Below are 21,633 nucleotides of genomic sequence, written 5' to 3'. Positions count from 1 at the left end.
TCGCGCTGTGGGTGGGATCGCGCTGTGGGTGGGATCGTGCTGTTTGTTCGATCGCGTGTGGGCGGGATTGCGCTGTTAGTTGGATCGCACTATGTGCGGGATCGCACTGTTAGTTGGATCGCACTATGTGCGGGATCGCACTATGTGTAGGATTGCGCTGTTTGTTGGATCGTGCTGTGGGTGGGATCGTGCTGTGTACGGGATTGCGCTGTTTGTTGGATCGCGTGTGGGCGGGATCGCGCTGTTTGTTGCATCGCACTATGTGTGGGATCGCACTATGTGCAGGATCGCGCTGTGGACGGGATCGCGCTGTGGGCGGGATCGCGTGTGGGCGGGATCGCGTGTGGGCGGGATCGCACTGTTTGTTCGATCGCGTGTGGGCGGGATTGCGCTGTTAGTTGGATCGCTGGGGGCGGGATTGCGCTGATTGTTGGATCGCGTGTGGGCGGGATCGCGCTTATCGTTGGTTCGCGTGTGGGCGGGATCGCGCTGATCGTTGGATCGCATATGGGCGGGATCGCACTATGTGCAGGATTGCGCTGTTTGTTGGATCGCGCTGTGGGCGGAATCGCGCTGTTTGTTGGATCGCGCTGTGGGCGGAATCGCGCTGTTTGTTGGATCGCGCAGTGGGCGGAATCGTGCTGTTTGTTGGATCGCGCTGTGGGTGGGATCGTGCTGTTTGTTCGATCGCGTGTGGGCGGGATTGCGCTGTTAGTTGGATCGCACTATGTGCGGGATCGCACTATGTGCAGGATTGCGCTGTTTGTTGGATCGCGCTGTGGGCGGAATCGCGCTGTTTGTTGGATCGCGCTGTGGGCGGAATCGCGCTGTTTGTTGGATTGCGCTGTGGGCGGGATTGCGCTGTTTGTTGGATTGCGCTGTGGGCGGGATCGTGCTGTTTGTTGGATTGCGCAGTGGGCGGAATCGCGCTGTTTGTTGGATCGCGCTGTGGGCGGAATCGCGCTGTTTGTTGGATCGCGCTGTGGGTGGGATCGTGCTGTTTGTTGGATCGCGCTGTGGGTGGGATCGTGCTGTTTGTTGGATTGCGCTGTGGGCGGAATCGCGCTGTTTGTTGGATCGCGCTGTGGGCGGGATTACGCTGTTTGTTGGATCGCGCTGTGGGCGGAATCGCGCTGTTTGTTGGATCGCGCTGTGGGCGGAATCGCGCTGTTTGTTGGATCGCGCTGTGGGCGGAATCGCGCTGTTTGTTGGATTGCGCTGTGGGCGGGATCGTGCTGTTTGTTGGATTGCGCTGTGGGCGGGATCGTCCTGTTTGTTGGATTGCGCTGTGGTCGGGATTACGCTGTTTGTTGGATCGCGCTGTGGGCGGGATTACGCTGTTTGTTGGATCGCGCTGTGGGCGGGATGACGCTGTTTGTTGGATCGCGCTGTGGGCGGGGTCGCGCTGTTTGTTGGATCGCACTGTGGGCAGAATCGCGCTGTTTGTTGGATCGCGCTATGTGCGGGATCGCGCTCTTTGTTGGATCGCGCTGTGGGTGGGATCGCGCTGTGGGTGGGATCGCGCTGTGGGTGGGATCGTGCTGTTTGTTCGATCGCGTGTGGGCGGGATTGCGCTGTTAGTTGGATCGCACTATGTGCGGGATCGCACTATGTGTAGGATTGCGCTGTTTGTTGGATCGTGCTGTGGGTGGGATCGTGCTGTGTACGGGATTGCGCTGTTTGTTGGATCGCGCTGGGGGCGGGATTGCGCTGATTGTTGGATCGTGCTGTGGGCGGGATCGCGCTTATCGTTGGATCGCGTGTGGGCGGGATCGCGCTGTTTGTTGGATCGCGCTGTGGGCGGGATTACGCTGTTTGTTGGATCGCGCTGTGGGCGGAATCGCGCTGTTTGTTGGATCGCGCTGTGGGCGGAATCGCGCTGTTTGTTGGATTGCGCTGTGGGCGGGATCGTGCTGTTTGTTGGATTGCGCTGTGGGCGGGATTACGCTGTTTGTTGGATCGTGCTGTGGGCGGGATTACGCTGTTTGTTGGATCGCGCTGTGGGCGGGATGACGCTGTTTGTTGGATCGCGCTGTGGGCGGGGTCGCGCTGTTTGTTGGATCGCACTGTGGGCAGAATCGCGCTGTTTGTTGGATCGCGCTATGTGCGGGATCGCGCTCTTTGTTGGATCGCGCTGTGGGTGGGATCGCGCTGTGGGTGGGATCGCGCTGTGGGTGGGATCGTGCTGTTTGTTCGATCGCGTGTGGGCGGGATTGCGCTGTTAGTTGGATCGCACTATGTGCGGGATCGCACTATGTGTAGGATTGCGCTGTTTGTTGGATCGTGCTGTGGGTGGGATCGTGCTGTGTACGGGATTGCGCTGTTTGTTGGATCGCGCTGGGGGCGGGATTGCGCTGATTGTTGGATCGTGCTGTGGGCGGGATCGCGCTTATCGTTGGATCGCGTGTGGGCGGGATCGCGCTGTTTGTTGGATCGCGCTGTGGGCGGGATTACGCTGTTTGTTGGATCGCGCTGTGGGCGGAATCGCGCTGTTTGTTGGATCGCGCTGTGGGCGGAATCGCGCTGTTTGTTGGATTGCGCTGTGGGCGGGATCGTGCTGTTTGTTGGATTGCGCTGTGGGCGGGATCGTGCTGTTTGTTGGATTGCGCTGTGGGCGGGATTACGCTGTTTGTTGGATCGTGCTGTGGGCGGGATTACGCTGTTTGTTGGATCGCGCTGTGGGCGGGGTCGCGCTGTTTGTTGGATCGCGCTGTGGGCGGAATCGCGCTGTTTGTTGGATCGCGCTATGTGCGGGATCGCGCTCTTTGTTGGATCGCGCTGTGGGTGGGATCGCGCTGTGGGTGGGATCGTGCTGTTTGTTCGATCGCGTGTGGGCGGGATTGCGCTGTTAGTTGGATCGCACTATGTGCGGGATCGCACTGTTAGTTGGATCGCACTATGTGCGGGATCGCACTATGTGTAGGATTGCGCTGTTTGTTGGATCGTGCTGTGGGTGGGATCGTGCTGTGTACGGGATTGCGCTGTTTGTTGGATCGCGTGTGGGCGGGATCGCGCTGTTTGTTGCATCGCACTATGTGTGGGATCGCACTATGTGCAGGATCGCGCTGTGGACGGGATCGCGCTGTGGGCGGGATCGCGTGTGGGCGGGATCGCGTGTGGGCGGGATCGCACTGTTTGTTCGATCGCGTGTGGGCGGGATTGCGCTGTTAGTTGGATCGCTGGGGGCGGGATTGCGCTGATTGTTGGATCGCGTGTGGGCGGGATCGCGCTTATCGTTGGTTCGCGTGTGGGCGGGATCGCGCTGATCGTTGGATCGCATATGGGCGGGATCGCACTATGTGCAGGATTGCGCTGTTTGTTGGATCGCGCTGTGGGCGGAATCGCGCTGTTTGTTGGATCGCGCTGTGGGCGGAATCGCGCTGTTTGTTGGATCGCGCAGTGGGCGGAATCGTGCTGTTTGTTGGATCGCGCTGTGGGTGGGATCGTGCTGTTTGTTCGATCGCGTGTGGGCGGGATTGCGCTGTTAGTTGGATCGCACTATGTGCGGGATCGCACTATGTGCAGGATTGCGCTGTTTGTTGGATCGCGCTGTGGGCGGAATCGCGCTGTTTGTTGGATCGCGCTGTGGGCGGAATCGCGCTGTTTGTTGGATTGCGCTGTGGGCGGGATTGCGCTGTTTGTTGGATTGCGCTGTGGGCGGGATCGTGCTGTTTGTTGGATTGCGCAGTGGGCGGAATCGCGCTGTTTGTTGGATCGCGCTGTGGGCGGAATCGCGCTGTTTGTTGGATCGCGCTGTGGGTGGGATCGTGCTGTTTGTTGGATCGCGCTGTGGGTGGGATCGTGCTGTTTGTTGGATCGCGCTGTGGGCGGAATCGCGCTGTTTGTTGGATCGCGCTGTGGGCGGAATCGCGCTGTTTGTTGGATTGCGCTGTGGGCGGGATTGCGCTGTTTGTTGGATTGCGCTGTGGGCGGAATCGCGCTGTTTGTTGGATCGCGCTGTGGGCGGGATTGCGCTGTTTGTTGGATCGCGCTGTGGGCGGGATTGCGCTGTTTGTTGGATCGTGCTGTGGGCGGAATCGCGCTGTTTGTTGGATCGCGCTGTGGGCGGAATCGCGCTGTTTGTTGGATTGCGCTGTGGGCGGGATTACGCTGTTTGTTGGATCGCGCTGTGGGCGGGATCGTGCTGTTTGTTGGATTGCGCAGTGGGCGGGATCGTGCTGTTTGTTGGATTGCGCTCTGTGCGGGATCGCACTGTGTGTTGGATCGCGCTATGTGCGGGATCGCGCTCTTTGTTTGATCGCGCTGTGGGCGGGATCGTGCTGTTTGTTGGATCGCGCTGTGGGCGGGATCGTGCTGTTTGTTCGATCGCGTGTGGGCGGGATTGCGCTGTTAGTTGGATCGCACTATGTGCGGGATCGTGCTGTGTCCGGGATTGCGCTGTTTGTTGGATCGCATTTGGGCGGGATTGCGCTGTTAGTTGGATCGCACTATGTGCGGGATCGCGCTGTGGACGGGATCGTGCTGTGGGCGGGATCGCGTGTGGGCGGGATCGCGTGTGGGCGGGATCGCGTGTGGGCGGGATCGCACTGTTTGTTCGATCGCGTGTGGGCGGGATTGCGCTGTTAGTTGGATCGCACTATGTGCGGGATCGCACTATGTGCAGGATTGCGCTGTTTGTTGGATCGCGCTGGGGGCGGGATCGTGCTGTGTACGGGATTGCGCTGTTTGTTGGATCGCACTATGTGCAGGATTGCGCTGTTTGTTGGATCGCGCTGGGGGCGGGATTGCGCTGATTGTTGGATCGCGTGTGGGTGGAATCGTGCTGTTTGTTGGATTGCGCAGTGGGCGGAATCGCGCTGTTTGTTGGATCGCGCTGTGGGCGGAATCGCGCTGTTTGTTGGATCGCGCTGTGGGCGGAATCGTGCTGTTTGTTGGATTGCGCTGTGGGCGGGATTACGCTGTTTGTTGGATTGCGCTGTGGGCGGGATCGTGCTGTTTGTTGGATTGCGCAGTGGGCGGAATCGCGCTGTTTGTTGGATTGCGCTGTGGGCGGGATTACGCTGTTTGTTGGATTGCGCTGTGGGCGGAATCGCGCTGTTTGTTGGATCGCGCTGTGGGCGGGATTACGCTGTTTGTTGGATCGCGCTGTGGGCTGAATCGCGCTGTTTGTTGGATTGCGCTGTGGGCGGGATTACGCTGTTTGTTGGATTGCGCTGTGGGCGGGATCGTGCTGTTTGTTGGATTGCGCTCTGTGCGGGATCGCACTGTGTGTTGGATCACGCTGTGGGCGGGATCGTGCTGTTTGTTGGATCGCACTGTTTGTTCGATCGCGTGTGGGCGGGATTGCGCTGTTAGTTGGATCGCACTATGTGCGGGATCGCACTATGTGTAGGATTGCGCTGTTTGTTGGATCGTGCTGTGGGTGGGATCGTGCTGTGTCCGGGATTGCGCTGTTTGTTGGATCGCACTTGGGCGGGATCGCGCTGTTTGTTGCATCGCACTATGTGTGGGATCGCGCTGTGGACGGGATCGCGCTGTGGACGGGATCGCGTGTGGGCGGGATCGCGTGTGGGCGGGATCGCGTGTGGGCGGGATCGCGTGTGGGCGGGATCGCGTGTGGGCGGGATCGCGTGTGGGCGGGATCGCACTGTTTGTTCGATCGCGTTTGGGCGGGATTGCGCTGTTAGTTGGATCGCACTATGTGCAGGATTGCGCTGTTTCTTGGATCGCGCTGGGGGCGGGATCGTGCTGTGTACGAGATTGCGCTGTTTGTTGGATCGCACTATGTGCAGGATTGCGCTGTTTGTTGGATCGCGCTGGGGGCGGGATTGCGCTGATTGTTGGATCGCGTGTGGGCGGGATCGCGCTTATCGTTGGATCGCGTGTGGGCGGGATCGCGCTGATCGTTGGATCGCATATGAGCGGGATCGCACTATGTGCAGGATTGCGCTGTTTGTTGGATCGCGCTGTGGGCGGAATCGCGCTGTTTGTTGGATCGCGCTGTGGGCGGAATCGCGCTGTTTGTTGGATCGCGCAGTGGGCGGAATCGTGCTGTTTGTTGGATCGCGCTGTGGGTGGGATCGTGCTGTTTGTTCGATCGCGTGTGGGCGGGATTGCGCTGTTAGTTGGATCGCACTATGTGCGGGATCGCACTATGTGCAGGATTGCGCTGTTTGTTGGATCGCGCTGTGGGCGGAATCGCGCTGTTTGTTGGATCGCGCTGTGGGCGGAATCGCGCTGTTTGTTGGATTGCGCTGTGGGCGGGATTGCGCTGTTTGTTGGATTGCGCTGTGGGCGGGATCGTGCTGTTTGTTGGATTGCGCAGTGGGCGGAATCGCGCTGTTTGTTGGATCGCGCTGTGGGCGGAATCGCGCTGTTTGTTGGATCGCGCTGTGGGTGGGATCGTGCTGTTTGTTGGATCGCGCTGTGGGTGGGATCGTGCTGTTTGTTGGATCGCGCTGTGGGCGGAATCGCGCTGTTTGTTGGATCGCGCTGTGGGCGGAATCGCGCTGTTTGTTGGATTGCGCTGTGGGCGGGATTGCGCTGTTTGTTGGATTGCGCTGTGGGCGGAATCGCGCTGTTTGTTGGATCGCGCTGTGGGCGGGATTGCGCTGTTTGTTGGATCGCGCTGTGGGCGGGATTGCGCTGTTTGTTGGATCGTGCTGTGGGCGGAATCGCGCTGTTTGTTGGATCGCGCTGTGGGCGGAATCGCGCTGTTTGTTGGATTGCGCTGTGGGCGGGATTACGCTGTTTGTTGGATCGCGCTGTGGGCGGGATCGTGCTGTTTGTTGGATTGCGCAGTGGGCGGGATCGTGCTGTTTGTTGGATTGCGCTCTGTGCGGGATCGCACTGTGTGTTGGATCGCGCTATGTGCGGGATCGCGCTCTTTGTTTGATCGCGCTGTGGGCGGGATCGTGCTGTTTGTTGGATCGCGCTGTGGGCGGGATCGTGCTGTTTGTTCGATCGCGTGTGGGCGGGATTGCGCTGTTAGTTGGATCGCACTATGTGCGGGATCGTGCTGTGTCCGGGATTGCGCTGTTTGTTGGATCGCATTTGGGCGGGATTGCGCTGTTAGTTGGATCGCACTATGTGCGGGATCGCGCTGTGGACGGGATCGTGCTGTGGGCGGGATCGCGTGTGGGCGGGATCGCGTGTGGGCGGGATCGCGTGTGGGCGGGATCGCACTGTTTGTTCGATCGCGTGTGGGCGGGATTGCGCTGTTAGTTGGATCGCACTATGTGCGGGATCGCACTATGTGCAGGATTGCGCTGTTTGTTGGATCGCGCTGGGGGCGGGATCGTGCTGTGTACGGGATTGCGCTGTTTGTTGGATCGCACTATGTGCAGGATTGCGCTGTTTGTTGGATCGCGCTGGGGGCGGGATTGCGCTGATTGTTGGATCGCGTGTGGGTGGAATCGTGCTGTTTGTTGGATTGCGCAGTGGGCGGAATCGCGCTGTTTGTTGGATCGCGCTGTGGGCGGAATCGCGCTGTTTGTTGGATCGCGCTGTGGGCGGAATCGTGCTGTTTGTTGGATTGCGCTGTGGGCGGGATTACGCTGTTTGTTGGATTGCGCTGTGGGCGGGATCGTGCTGTTTGTTGGATTGCGCAGTGGGCGGAATCGCGCTGTTTGTTGGATTGCGCTGTGGGCGGGATTACGCTGTTTGTTGGATTGCGCTGTGGGCGGAATCGCGCTGTTTGTTGGATCGCGCTGTGGGCGGGATTACGCTGTTTGTTGGATCGCGCTGTGGGCTGAATCGCGCTGTTTGTTGGATTGCGCTGTGGGCGGGATTACGCTGTTTGTTGGATTGCGCTGTGGGCGGGATCGTGCTGTTTGTTGGATTGCGCTCTGTGCGGGATCGCACTGTGTGTTGGATCACGCTGTGGGCGGGATCGTGCTGTTTGTTGGATCGCACTGTTTGTTCGATCGCGTGTGGGCGGGATTGCGCTGTTAGTTGGATCGCACTATGTGCGGGATCGCACTATGTGTAGGATTGCGCTGTTTGTTGGATCGTGCTGTGGGTGGGATCGTGCTGTGTCCGGGATTGCGCTGTTTGTTGGATCGCACTTGGGCGGGATCGCGCTGTTTGTTGCATCGCACTATGTGTGGGATCGCGCTGTGGACGGGATCGCGCTGTGGACGGGATCGCGTGTGGGCGGGATCGCGTGTGGGCGGGATCGCGTGTGGGCGGGATCGCGTGTGGGCGGGATCGCGTGTGGGCGGGATCGCACTGTTTGTTCGATCGCGTTTGGGCGAGATTGCGCTGTTTGTTGGATCGCACTATGTGCAGGATTGCGCTGTTTGTTGGATCGCGCTGGGGGCGGGATTGCGCTGATTGTTGGATCGCGTGTGGGCGGGATCGCGCTTATCGTTGGATCGCGTGTGGGCGGGATCGCGCTGATCGTTGGATCGCATATGAGCGGGATCGCACTATGTGCAGGATTGCGCTGTTTGTTGGATCGCGCTGTGGGCGGAATCGCGCTGTTTGTTGGATCGCGCTGTGGGCGGAATCGCGCTGTTTGTTGGATCGCGCTGTGGGCGGAATCGCGCTGTTTGTTGGATCGCGCTGTGGGCGGAATCGTGCTGTTCGTTGGATCGCGCTGTGGGCGGGATTACGCTGTTTGTTGGATTGCGCTGTGGGCGGGATCGCGCTGTTTGTTGGATCGCGCTGTGGGCGGGATTACGCTGTTTGTTGGATTGCGCTGTGGGCGGGATCGCGCTGTTTGTTGGATCGCGCTGTGGGCGGGATTACGCTGTTTGTTGGATTGCGCTGTGGGCGGGATCGTGCTGTTTGTTGGATCGCGCTGTGGGCGGGATCGCGCTGTTTGTTGGATCGCGCTGTGGGCGGGATCGCGCTGTTTGTTGGATCGCGCTGTGGGCGGGATTACGCTGTTTGTTGGATTGCGCTGTGGGCGGGATCGTGCTGTTTGTTGGATTGCGCTGTGGGCGGGATCGCGCTGTTTGTTGGATCGCGCTGTGGGCGGGATCGCGCTGTTTGTTGGATCGCGCTGTGGGCGGGATTACGCTGTTTGTTGGATTGCGCTGTGGGCGGGATCGCACTGTGTGTTGGATCGCGCTATGTGCGGGATCGCGCTCTTTGTTGGATCGCGCTGTGGGCGGGATCGCGCTCTTTGTTGGATCGCGCTATGTGCGGGATCGCGCTCTTTGTTGGATCGCGCTGTGGGCGGGATCGCACTGTGTGTTGGATCGCGCTATGTGCGGGATCGCGCTCTTTGTTGGATCGCGCTGTGGGCGGGATCGTGCTGTTTGTTGGATTGCGCTGTGGGCGGGATTATGCTGTTTGTTGGATTGCGCTGTTTGTTGGATCGCGCTGTGGGCGGGATTGCGCTGTTTGTTGGATCGCGCTGTGGGCGGGATCGCACTGTGTGTTGGATCGCGCTATGTGCGGGATCGCGCTCTTTGTTGGATCGCGCTGTGGGCGGGATCGTGCTGTTTGTTGGATCACGCAGTGGGCGGGATCGTGCTGTTTGTTGGATCGCGCTCTGTGCGGGATCGCACTGTGTGTTGGATCGCGCTATATGCGGGATCGCGCTCTTTGTTGGATCGCGCTATGTGCGGGATCGTGCTGTGTGCAGGGTCGCGCTCTTTGTCAGATCGCGCTCTTTGTCGGATCGCGCTGTGTGCGGGGTCGTGCTGTGGGCGGGATTGCGCTGTTCGTTGGATCGCGCTATGTGCGAAGTAGCTGCTACATTTGCCTACATAACAACAATGACCATATTTCAATAAGTAATTCATCGGCTGTGAAGCCCTAATTTGAACACAGCACGATCCCACAAACAGCAATAAGATGAATGAGCAGTTAATCTGTCTCTTGGGGGTGTTGACTGTTTTCCAGTGCACCGGGGGTTCTCCCTGCTCGTCGTACAGTGCCGTGAGACCTTAAACCTTCACTGAATAATTAGCACTGGCTGGTGGGGCCCTGGGTTCGTCGCTCAGGCACGTCTATATTTTACAATAGTTAATGTTGAGAGCATAAGATTAGAAATTCAGAATTTTTGTGGAGAGACAGAGGGAGAGAGCAAGGAGAAAGGAAAGCACAGCAACAAAGAATTCAACCTTCGCCAATGGGCCCTTGAGTGAAGGCACAAACTGGAGAGTCCCAGGTTCACCCCTGGTCTGCACTGAGTAAAGCTGATTTTAGCCAAGGTGGCAGTCGGGCTAGAAAAGTGGAAAAATACAACAAAACACAAAGAATTCAATGTGCCAAAGGTGAGGCCAAAAAGAACATGTGGAAACAGTTAAACAAGTCTTGACTCAGAGTTCTGCTGCGACAGATAATAAAGCACAGACACGTAAGCAGCTTCTTCATCACAAAAGGACAAAAAATTAATCCAGCTGGGATTGGAAAAGAATTTTAAAAATGACGGCAGGCCATTAATTACAGACTTCTCAACTTTACATAAAGAGGTGAAAACCCAACAGATATTCCCCCCACCCCCAGGGGGCTGACTCCTGCAGAGGTATGGCTCGCGGCCAAACTCTTCTGCCGCACCCACGTGCCTGTTCGTCCCCCCTGTGACCGTGGACAGCGACTGAAGGCAGACCATTTGGAACCGAGCCCAAACCTGCCCCGGGCAGCAGGAGCTCCAGCTGGCCGTCCCTCCCTATCTCAGGGGGGCCGAGCTGGGTCTGCCAACTCAACATGGAGCAAGGATCAAACCTTGGGAGCTTCTGCCTGAATGATTCGGTACCACACCGTACAGCCGATATACCCACTGGGCAAACACAGCATAGGAACCAGGAAAGTTAACTTCCAAATTGAAGGGTTTTCAGGAAATTATTCAGACGAGTCTGTCATGCACACACAATAAAACATTTAACCTTTCCTCTAATCCAGATGGTAGCACAGTTATAATCAGGAGTGGAAGCTGAATTTTAGAAAGGTGAACACCCACTTAAATCTACAGGGTCAATTTGTAATAACAAGGTCTGAGTGTACAAGGGTGTTTAGAAAATTAACTCGGCTCATTGTCGGTTGGAGAATCTGTAATTACATCTTTCCTCCTGCGCCCTTCCAGGTTCTTATAACCCAGGCTTAGCATCACCTAAGCACTGTGTGCTGATTTGTCTCACTCTGGCCCGTGAGTTTCTCAACAATAGCTAGTCCAACTGACATGCACCGTTCGGTGCAGTGCTGAGCCACGCGGTGCCACGCGGTACCAGCCTCAGAACCCAGTCCGTGTTGAGCCCGGGCGTAGGATGCCCGCAACTGTCCCCAGTGCCAGTTTAAATTATCAGCCAGGGTTCCCCAATCCTGAACACCAGGCAGTGATTCCTGCTGGGAAACGGGAACAAGCTTATGGGCGTTGGGTAAGGAATGTTGGCTATTTCCTCCCCATGACCAAATAGCTCTACTGTCTAGGGCCACACATGAGCGATTGGCAATTTGGAGAGGTGATGGAGGGCCGGTGGCCTCCATGTACCTGCATCTCCAGCGCCTCCCAAACCCGCGACCTCCGCCGCTTTGAAGGATGAGGGCCGCAGGCGCATAGGAACACCATCCCCTCCGAGTCACATCGCATCCCGACTTGGAAATATATCGCCGTTCCTTCAAATCCTGGAATTCCCGACCTAACAGTGTTGTGGGAGCACCTTCATCACAAGGACTGCAGCGATTCAAGAAGAAATTAGAATATATTTCTACTGATAAAGACCAGCACCAACAGCAGGTTTATTGCTGTGTGTTGATGGATTTATCTGTGCATTGGCTGCCACTCCACAGTGCTGTGCTAGCCAGGACACATGCAGTGCCAATTGGCCTTTACATCTAGTTTATCTCCGAAAGTTGCACTGGCAAATGTATTAAATAAAAACTAAACGCATTTTAAGCACAACCACCTTGGGATCATGGTGATCTAACCCACAAGAACATATCGATGAGAAATCTCACTATCATCGCCAATTTGAAGCAAAAATCTAAAAAGCTTCCTTTATACTTGTGCTCATGGTTCATCACAAATAGCAAACGTCCCCATGGACTGTAATGTGGTCAACTATTGCTGTCAGAGGGGGAGGGGGAAAGATGGGGAAAAATATAAATCGTAGAATGATAGAGCACAGAAGGAGGCCATTCGGCCCATCGTGCCTGTGCCGGCTCTTTGGCAGAGCTATCCAATTAGTTCCACTCCCCTGCTCTTTCCTCAAAGCCCTGTAAATGTGTTCCCTTCAAGTATTTATCCAGTTCCCTTTTGAAAGTTACTGTTGAATCTGCTTCCACCGCCCTTTCAGGCTGTGCATTCCAGATCATAACAACTCAGTGATTACATTTTCTGCCCTTATGTCCTCATGTTCTTTTATCTGTGTCCTCTAGTTACCAACCCATCTGTCACTGGAACAGTTCCTCCTTATTTACTCTATCAAAACCCCCTTAACCTTCTCTGTTCTAAGGAGAACAATCCCAGCTTCTCCAGTCTCTCCACACAACTAAAGTCCCTCATCCCTGGTACCATTCTAGTAAATTTCTTCTGCACCCTCTCTAAGGCCTTGACATTCTCCCGAAAGTGTGGTGCCCAGAACTGGCCACAATACTCCAGTTGCGGCCTAACCAGTATTTTACAAAGGTTTAGTATAACTTCCTTGCTTTTGTACTCTATGCCTCTATTTATAAAGCCCAGGATCCCGTGTGCTTTTTTAACCGCTGTCTCAACCTGCCCTGCCACCTTCAACGATTTGTGCACATATACCCCCAGATCTCTCTGTTCCTGTACCCCTTTTAGAATTGTGTCCTCTAGTTTATATATTGCCTCTCTTCGTTCTTCCTACCAAAATGTATCACTTTGCATTTTTCTGCATTAAACTTCATCTGCCATGTGTCCGCCCATTCCACCAGCCTGACTATATCCTCTTGAAGTCTATCACTATCCTCCTCACTGTCATCTGCAAATTTTGAAATTGTGCCCTGTACACCCAAGTCCAAGTCATTAATATATTATCAAGAAAAGCAGTGGTCCCAGCACTGACCCCTGGGGAACACCACTGTACACCGCCCTCCAATCCTAAACAACCTTTCAACACTTCTCTTTACTTCCTGTTAGTTCACCAATTTTGTATCCACACTGCTACTGCCCCCTTTATTCCATGGGCTTCAATCTTGATAACAAGCCGATTATGTGGCACTTTATCAAACACCTTTTGGAAGTCCATATACACCACATCAACCGCATTGCCCTTATCTACCCTCTCTGTTACCTCATCAAAAAACCTCTATCAGGTTAGTTAAACACGATTTGCCTTTAACAAATCCGTGTTGGCTTTCCCTAATCAATCCACACTCGTCCAAGTGACTGTTAATTCTGTCCCGGATTATTGTTTCTAAAAGTTTCCCCACCACTGAGGTTAAACTGACCGGCCTGTAGTTACTGGGTTTATCCCTACACCCTTTTTTAAACAAGGGTGTAACATTTGCAGTTCTCCAGTCCTCTGGCACCACCCCCATCTCTGAGGATGATTGGAAGATTATGGCCAGTCCCTCCGCAATTTCCACCCTTACTTCCCTCAGCAACCTAGGATGCATCCCATCCAGACCAGGTGACTTATCTACTTTAAGTACAGCCAGCCTTTCTAGTACCTCCTCTTTATCAATTATTAGCCCATCCACTATCTCAACTACATCTTCCTTTACTAAGACTCTGGCAGCATCTTCCTCGTTGGTAAAGACAGATGCAAAGTACTCATTTCGTACCTCGTCAATCCCCTCTGCCTCCATGAGTAGATCTCCTTTTTGGTCCCTAATCAGCCCCACCCTCCTCTTACTTTCCGTTTACTGATTGCATGCCTGTAGAAGACTTTTGGATTCCCTTTTATGTTGGCCGCCAGTCTATTCTCATACTCTCTCTTTGCCCCTCTTATTTCCTTTTTCATTTCCTTTCTGAACTTTCGATGTTCAACCCGGTTCTCACTTGTGTTATCAAGCTGACATCTGTCATATGCCCCCTTTTTTCCATTTCGTCTTACTCTATCTCTTTTGTCATCCAGGGAGCTCTGGCTTTAACCTTTCCCCCTCGTGGGAATGTACCTGGACTGTACCCGAACCATCTCCTCCTTAAAGGCTGCCCACTGCTGAATTACAGTTTTGCCTGTCAATCTCTGATTCCAATTTCCCCGGGTCAGATCAGTTCTTATCCGAATGAAATTGGCCCTCCTCCAATTGAGTATTTTTACTTTAGAGTGGTCCGTGTCCTTTTCCATAGCTAATCTAAACCTTATGATATGATGATTGCTGTTCCCTAAATGTTCCCCCACTGACACTTGCTCCACTTGGCCCGTCTCATTCCACAGAACCAGATCCAGCAATGCCTCCTTCCTCGATGGGCCGGAAACATACAGATCAAGAAAGTTCACCTGAACACACTTCAAAAATTCCTCCCCCTCTTTGCACCTTATTTTATTACTATCCCAGTCTATATTAGGATAGTTGAAGTCTCCAGTTATCACTACTCTATGGCTTTTGCACCTCTCTGTAATTTCCCTGCAAATTTGCTCCTCTATATCCTTCCCACTAATTGGTGGCCTATAGAATACACCCAGTAGTGTAATGGCACCTCTATTTCTGTGTACAATGCCAAAGGTAAAAAGAGTAGGAGAGAAGAGTGACTGGGTGACACCAAGCCTGCAGACTGAGGGAGTGGTGGAACTCCAGAGATTTGAGATGATGCGATGATTCTTCATTGCAGCATGTTGAGGGGGGGGAGAGAGCGAACGTGTAGGACTGCGAATTAGAAGGGACAAGAGAGGAAACAAGAATGGAAAAGAAGTGAGTGAGGTGAGAAGAAGATGATTCAGAAGGCAGAGGGCTTTTTATTCAGTTAGGAGTTTATTCCTACCACGCAGTGGGGCTTTCTTCCAGTATCCATCCCGTACTTCCACATAATCGTACCAGCACAGACGGCTCCTGAACATATCCATGGCTGTGAAGTTTAAAATAATCTACAAGAAAAAAAGACCAGATAAAGGTGTCACTAAAATCGAAAAGAAAGGTTTAAAATTCATCGGAAATTCAAGGTTTAAAATTCATCCACCGTTGACTTCAGTGGAAATAAAAATTGGGAGGGATGTAAAACGCACGGCCGATTCATTGGAGCACATTTTACACAATTGCACAAAGTCAAAAACTACCCTCAATATCCTTCTGCACACCTTGAGCCAGGACAGCACCTCACCCAAATGACCATTCTTCATGTTTCAGCCTGGACATAGAGTCTCAACAGGCTATTCCACCATGAGGAGTATCAGAGCGGTGTGCAATCAGGTCTTCCCCATTATCCACCCTCGGGCACATTGCAGGAAGTGTCACTGGTTTGTGATCAGGACCAGGAACTTTGGTGCTCCCTGTGCCAGCGACAGAGGTGAACTGTAGTATCTCACCATTCCCCTTTGAAATCAGCCAGCAGCGCAGACCAGGGCTCATGCCTGGGATCTAGCTGGCTCAGCACCACACCAGGTACACATCTTTTTTTTCCATTACCAGAGAGATTCTCGTCAACAAACTCAACTCATGTTGGACAGTCAGACAAGAACATAACAAATAGGAGCAGGAGTAGACCACATGACCCCTCGAGCCTGCTCCGCCATTCAATAAGATCATGGCTGATCTTCTACCTCAACTCCACTTTCCCGCCTTATCCCCTGATCCCTTGATTCCCTTAGTGTCCAAAAATCTACCGATCTCAGTCTTGAATATACTCAATGACCGAGCATCCACAGCCCTCTGGGGCAGAGAATTTCAAAGATTCACAACCCTCTGAGTGAAGAAATTTTTCCTCTGTCCTAAATGGCCGACCCCTTATCTTGAGACTATGACCTCTAGTTCTAGACTCTCCAGCCAGGGGAAACAGCCTCTCAGCATCTACTCTGTCAAGCCCTCTAAGATTTTATATGTTTCAATGAGATCACCTCTCATTCTTCTAAACTTCAGAGAATGTAGGCCCATTCTACTCAATCTCTCCTCATAGGACAATCCTCTCATCCCAGGAATCAATCTAGTGAACTTTCGATGCACCGCCTCTAAGGCAAGTATATCCTTCCTTAGATAAGGAGACCAAAACTGTACACAGTACTCCAGGTGAGGTCTCACCAGAGCCCTATATAATTGCAGCAATCTTACTTACTTTCTCACCTAGCTTTGTATCGTCAGCAAACTTGGATACATTACACTCGGTCCCTTCACCTAAGGCATTGATATAGATTGTAAATAGCTGAGGCCCAAGCACTGATCCTTACAGCACCCCACTAGTTACAATCTGCCAACCTGAAAATGACCCGTTTATTCCTACTCTTTGCAATGAAGGCTATCATACCATTTGCTTTCTTAATTGCTTGCTGTACCTGCATGTTAACTTTCTGTGATTCATGTACAAGGACAGCCAAATCTCTCTGACCACCAACCCTTCTTAGTGTCTCACCTTTTAAAAAATATTCTGTTTTTCTATTCTTCCTACCAAAGTGAATAACCTCACATTTCCCCACATTATACTCCATCAACCACCTTCTTTCCCACTCACTTAACCTGTCCACATCCCTTTGCAGAATCTTTGTGTCCTCCTCACAGCTTACTTTCCCACCTAGCTTTGTATCCTCAGCAAACTTGGATACATTACACTCGGTCCCTTCACCTAAGGCATTGATATAGATTGTAAATAGCTGAGGCCCAAGCACTGATCCTTACAGCACCCCGCTAGTTACAAACCTGCCAACCTGAAAATGACCCGTTTATTCCTACTCTTTAATTTCTGTCCGTTAACCAATCCTCAAGACACGCTAATACGTTACCCCCAATCCCATGAGTCCTAATCTTGTGTGAGAGATGAACAATAGACGCTCATCCTAGTAGCAGGGACAGCTGGATTCAGAGGTCCCAGAGGTGAGAGAGCAATGTGATCTCCCATTACACCAACCAGTCCCTGGTACTTCCCTTTTAAGCAGAAACCTTCGCTCATGAGATTGTCAAATAACCCGGAGTGTTATGAGGCAATATTCCCACAGATGACTTCATGAATGGGTGTGCTGTCCCAGCCTCGTCTCAAGAGTGAAATCCAAACATGACTCATTGGAGTGGATCTCCACAGGGATACTGGTGCTGGTGGATGGGAGGGGCTCCACTTCAATCCTGTTTATTAAACACAACTGGATTCACCCCTCCCCACAGATAAGGAGCCACATGATTAGGATTCAAATATAGAGCACTGTCTGTGTGAGTGGGGGGGGGAATGGTTTGGGGTTCGGAAATGGGTTTTGGGGTTACTATAGTCGAATAGTTTGGAGTTCGTGAATGGGTTTTGGGATTACTATGGTCATATAGTTTGGGGTTCGTGAATGGGTTTTGGGGTTACTATAGTCAAATGGTTTGGAGTTCGTGAATGGGTTTTGGGGTTACTATAGTCGAATCGTTTGGAGTTCGTGAATTGGTTTTGGGGTTACTATAGTCAAATGGTTTGGGGTTCGTGAATGGGTTTTGGGATTACTATAGTCAAATGGTTTGGGGTTCGTGAATGGGTTTTGGGGTTACTATAGTCGAATCGTTTGGAGTTCGTGAATTGGTTTTGGGGTTACTATAGTCGAATAGTTTGGAGTTCGTGAATGGGTTTTGGGGTTACTATAGTCGTATAGTTTAGAGTTCGTGAATGGGTTTTGGGATTACTATGGTCATATAGTTTGGGGTTCGTGAATGGGTTTTGGGGTTACTATAATCGAATGGTTTGGGGTTCGTGAATGGGTTTTGGGGTTACTATAGTCGAAAGATTTGGGGTTCGTGAATGGGTTTTGGGGTTACTATAGTCGAATAGTTTGGAGTTCGTGAATGGGTTTTGGGATTACTATGGTCATATAGTTTGGGGTTCGTGAATGGGTTTTGGGGTTACTATAGTCAAATGGTTTGGAGTTCGTGAATTGGTTTTGGGGTTACTATAGTCGAATAGTTTGGAGTTCGTGAATGGGTTTTGGGGTTACTATAGTCGTATAGTTTAGAGTTCGTGAATGGGTTTTGGGATTACTATGGTCATATAGTTTGGGGTTTGTGAATGGGTTTTGGGGTTACTATAGTTGAATGGTTTGGGGTTCGTGAATGGGTTTTGGGGTTACTATAGTCGAGTGGTTTGGGGTTCGTGAATGGGTTTTGGGGTTACTATAGTCGAATGGTTTGGAGTTCGTGAATGGGTTTTGGGGTTACTATAGTCGAATGGTTTGGGGTTCGTGAATGGGCTTTGGGGTTACTAAAGACGTATTGTTTGGGGTTCGTGAATGGGTTTTGGGGTTACTATTGTCATATAGTTTGGGGTTCGTGAATGGGTTTTAGGGTCACTACAGTCGTATAGTTTGGGGTTCACAAATGGGTTTTGGGGTTACTATGGTTGAATGGTTTGGGGTTCGTGAATGGGTTTTGGGGTCCCTATAGTCAAATTGTTTGGGGTTCATGAATGGGTCTTGGGGTTACTATAGTCTATAGTTTGGGGTTCGTGAATGGGTTTTGGGGTTACTAAAGTCGAATGGTTTGGGGTTCGTGACAAGGTCTTGGGGTTACTATAGTCATATAGTGTGGGTTTCATGAATGGTTTTGGGGTTACTAAAGTCGAATGGTTTGGGGTTACTATAGTCGTATAGTTTGGGGTTCATGAATGGGTTTTGGGGTAAGTGAATGGGTTTTGGGGTCACTATAGTCGAATAGTTTGGAGTTCGTGAATGGGTTTTGGGATTACTATGGTCATATAGTTTGGGGTTCGTGAATGGGTTTTGGGGTTACTATAGTCAAATGGTTTGGAGTTCGTGAATGGGTTTTGGGGTTACTATAGTCGAATCGTTTGGAGTTCGTGAATTGGTTTTGGGGTTACTATAGTCGAATAGTTTGGAGTTCGTGAATGGGTTTTGGGGTTACTATAGTCGTATAGTTTAGAGTTCGTGAATGGGTTTTGGGATTACTATGGTCATATAGTTTGGGGTTTGTGAATGGGTTTTGGGGTTACTATAATCGAATGGTTTGGGGTTCGTGAATGGGTTTTGGGGTTACTATAGTCGAATGGTTTGGGGTTCGTGAATGGGTTTTGGGGTTACTATAGTCGAGTGGTTTGGGGTTCGTGAATGGGTTTTGGGGTTACTATAGTCGAATGGTTTGGAGTTCGTGAATGGGTTTTGGGGTTACTATAATCGAATGGTTTGGGGTTCGTGAATGGGCTTTGGGGTTACTAAAGACGTATTGTTTGGGGTTCGTGAATGGGTTTTGGGGTTACTATTGTCATATAGTTTGGGGTTCGTGAATGGGTTTTAGGGTCACTACAGTCGTATAGTTTGGGGTTCACAAATGGGTTTTGGGGTTACTATGGTTGAATGGTTTGGGGTTCGTGAATGGGTTTTGGGGTCCCTATAGTCAAATTGTTTGGGGTTCATGAATGGGTCTTGGGGTTACTATAGTCTATAGTTTGGGGTTCGTGAATGGGTTTTGGGGTTACTAAAGTCGAATGGTTTGGGGTTCGTGACAAGGTCTTGGGGTTACTATAGTCATATAGTGTGGGTTTCATGAATGGTTTTGGGGTTACTAAAGTCGAATGGTTTGGGGTTACTATAGTCGTATAGTTTGGGGTTCATGAATGGGTTTTGGGGTAAGTGAATGGGTTTTGGGGTCACTATAGTCGAATAGTTTGGAGTTCGTGAATGGGTTTTGGGATTACTATAGTCGAATGGTTTGGGGTTCGTGAATGGGTTTTGGGGTTACTATAGTCGAGTGGTTTGGAGTTCGTGAATGGGTTTTGGGGTTACATAGTCGAGTGGTTTGGGGTTCGTGAATGGGTTTTGGGGTTACTATAGTCGAGTGGTTTGGGGTTCATGAATGGGTTTTGGGGTTACTATAGTCGAAAGATTTGGAGTAATGTGGCTGGACTTTATTTGTTCAACAAAACAAGGGTTGAAGACTCGCACCTTCTCTCCAGGAGTGACTGATACCCTCCACACACAGTGTGTAAAAGACGAATATCCGTTTGGGAATCCAGGAGAAGAAAAGTTTCCCAAGGAGTCTTGAAGAGTATCCCCACATGCTGTCGGAACACAATGAAAAGACATTCCATCATTCCTTGGCTTGGAGTAAATACCCATCTTACCAAACTATGACATTGTTTACAACTAGGGAGCACTATGTAGCAGTCAGGTCTGCCGTGCAAGAGTTTAACGACAGAGCGATTGGCTACACAACACTTTCTATATGCAGTAGAAACTTAACAACTGTATGCAACTTGCGTGTTTTACATCCTCCAAGTAAAAAGGAGTGACTTTATACAGTGCACATGTAGACTAGATTTCACAGGACATTAGTTATAGCCATGAATCACTCAACTGATCACATGAAGAACATCTCAACCGTAATACTGTGCAATTGAGGGGCTGCATTTTAACCGGGACCAAATCAGTCATTTTTTCCCAAATTTTGCATTGAATGTGTTTTTGAAGCCATTTTCCCACAGTCAGATCCCTGCCTGCCAGGAACACGGAACACTCCTCCACAAACACTGACTCACTGCCTATCGGGGAGTATCAGCTATCCTAATTATCAATCAGTAACCCCGGCTTGGTAGAGCTGGTGTCAGGGCATCAGGCAAGTTCAGGAGCAGACAAGATGGACATCAACAAATTTAAGTACTTCATTACGAGGTGGAAGGTAGATTTTGGTACTGAGGGAGTGCTGCACTGTCGGAGGTGTCGTCTTTTGGATGAGATGTTAAACCGAGGTCCTGTCTGCCCTCTCAGGTGGACCTAACAGATCCCAAGGCGCTATTTTGAAGAAGTGCAGGGGAGTTCTCCCAGTGTGCTGGCCAATATTTATCCCTTAGCCAGATTATCTGGTCATTATCACATTGCTGTTTGTGGGACCTTGCGGTGTGTAGTTTAGCTGCCGCATTTCCCACATTACAACAGTGACGACACTTTAAAAAGTACTTCATTGGCTGTCCCAATGTCGTGAAATGCGTTTATATAAATGCAAGTTTTTCATTTTTTTTTTCTTTCTTCCTTAATTTCTTTCCAACTTTATCAACAAACAAAAAACCCCAGCAATATATTTGCTGACACTTTCAGACTTTGCTTTTCTGCCGCAGGGCCTTATCAGAACTGCTTAGCTGCCTCACACAGTTTCAGTGCACTGAAAAGCTGGCTCTCGTTCTCTGGGACGGAACTTAACCCACACACTCTGACCCACACTTCTCAACCCAGTCATGTCTCGTCTGTTCATTGCAGCCTCAAATGATATCAGACTCAACAACACTTGGCTACACACACAGCCCAGTACAGTCCCAGACACCACATAGCCTTGCACTTATCAGCATATCAATGATTTCTTAATAGTCAACAAACATCCTGTTTTCTAATTTTTTTCTTATGCCTTTTTCCTCTTTCTTCCTGAAGACTCTGCCTTTTTAAAAATCCATTCTCGGGACGTGGGCATCGAATGCTTTTATTGCCCATCCCTAGTTGCCCTGAGGAGGTGGTGATACAACACAGTGGCTTGCTAGGCCACTTCAGAGGGCAGTTAAGAGTCAACCAAGTTGGTGTGGGACGAGAGTCACGTATAGGCCACACCAGGTAATGGGGGACAGATTTCCTTCCCTAAAGGACATGAGTGAACCAGTTGGGTTTTTACGACAATCCGACAGTTTCATGATCACATTTGTTGATGCCA

At 51.5% G+C, this 21,633-nt stretch overlaps 1 protein-coding gene across 1 annotated transcript in view; it reads right to left on the bottom strand.

Moving 5' to 3' along the window:
• bmp1a (bone morphogenetic protein 1a) overlaps positions 1 to 21,633 on the bottom strand; it is a 177,218-nt gene that overhangs the window by 39,018 nt on the left and 116,567 nt on the right. Inside the window, exons 9-10 of the mRNA XM_068001368.1 lie at positions 19,884 to 19,999; positions 14,804 to 14,906 (exon numbers count right to left, since the gene is read on the bottom strand). Coding sequence (XP_067857469.1) covers positions 14,804 to 14,906; positions 19,884 to 19,999 — 219 coding nt within the window. The remainder of the gene's footprint in view (positions 1 to 14,803; positions 14,907 to 19,883; positions 20,000 to 21,633) is intronic.

Source organism: Heptranchias perlo, chromosome 20, assembly GCF_035084215.1.
Source record: "Heptranchias perlo isolate sHepPer1 chromosome 20, sHepPer1.hap1, whole genome shotgun sequence".
NCBI classification, from domain to species: Eukaryota; Metazoa; Chordata; class Chondrichthyes; order Hexanchiformes; family Hexanchidae; genus Heptranchias; species Heptranchias perlo.
Note: the sequence above shows the minus strand (reverse complement) of the source record. Positions and strands in the feature narration are given on the sequence as shown.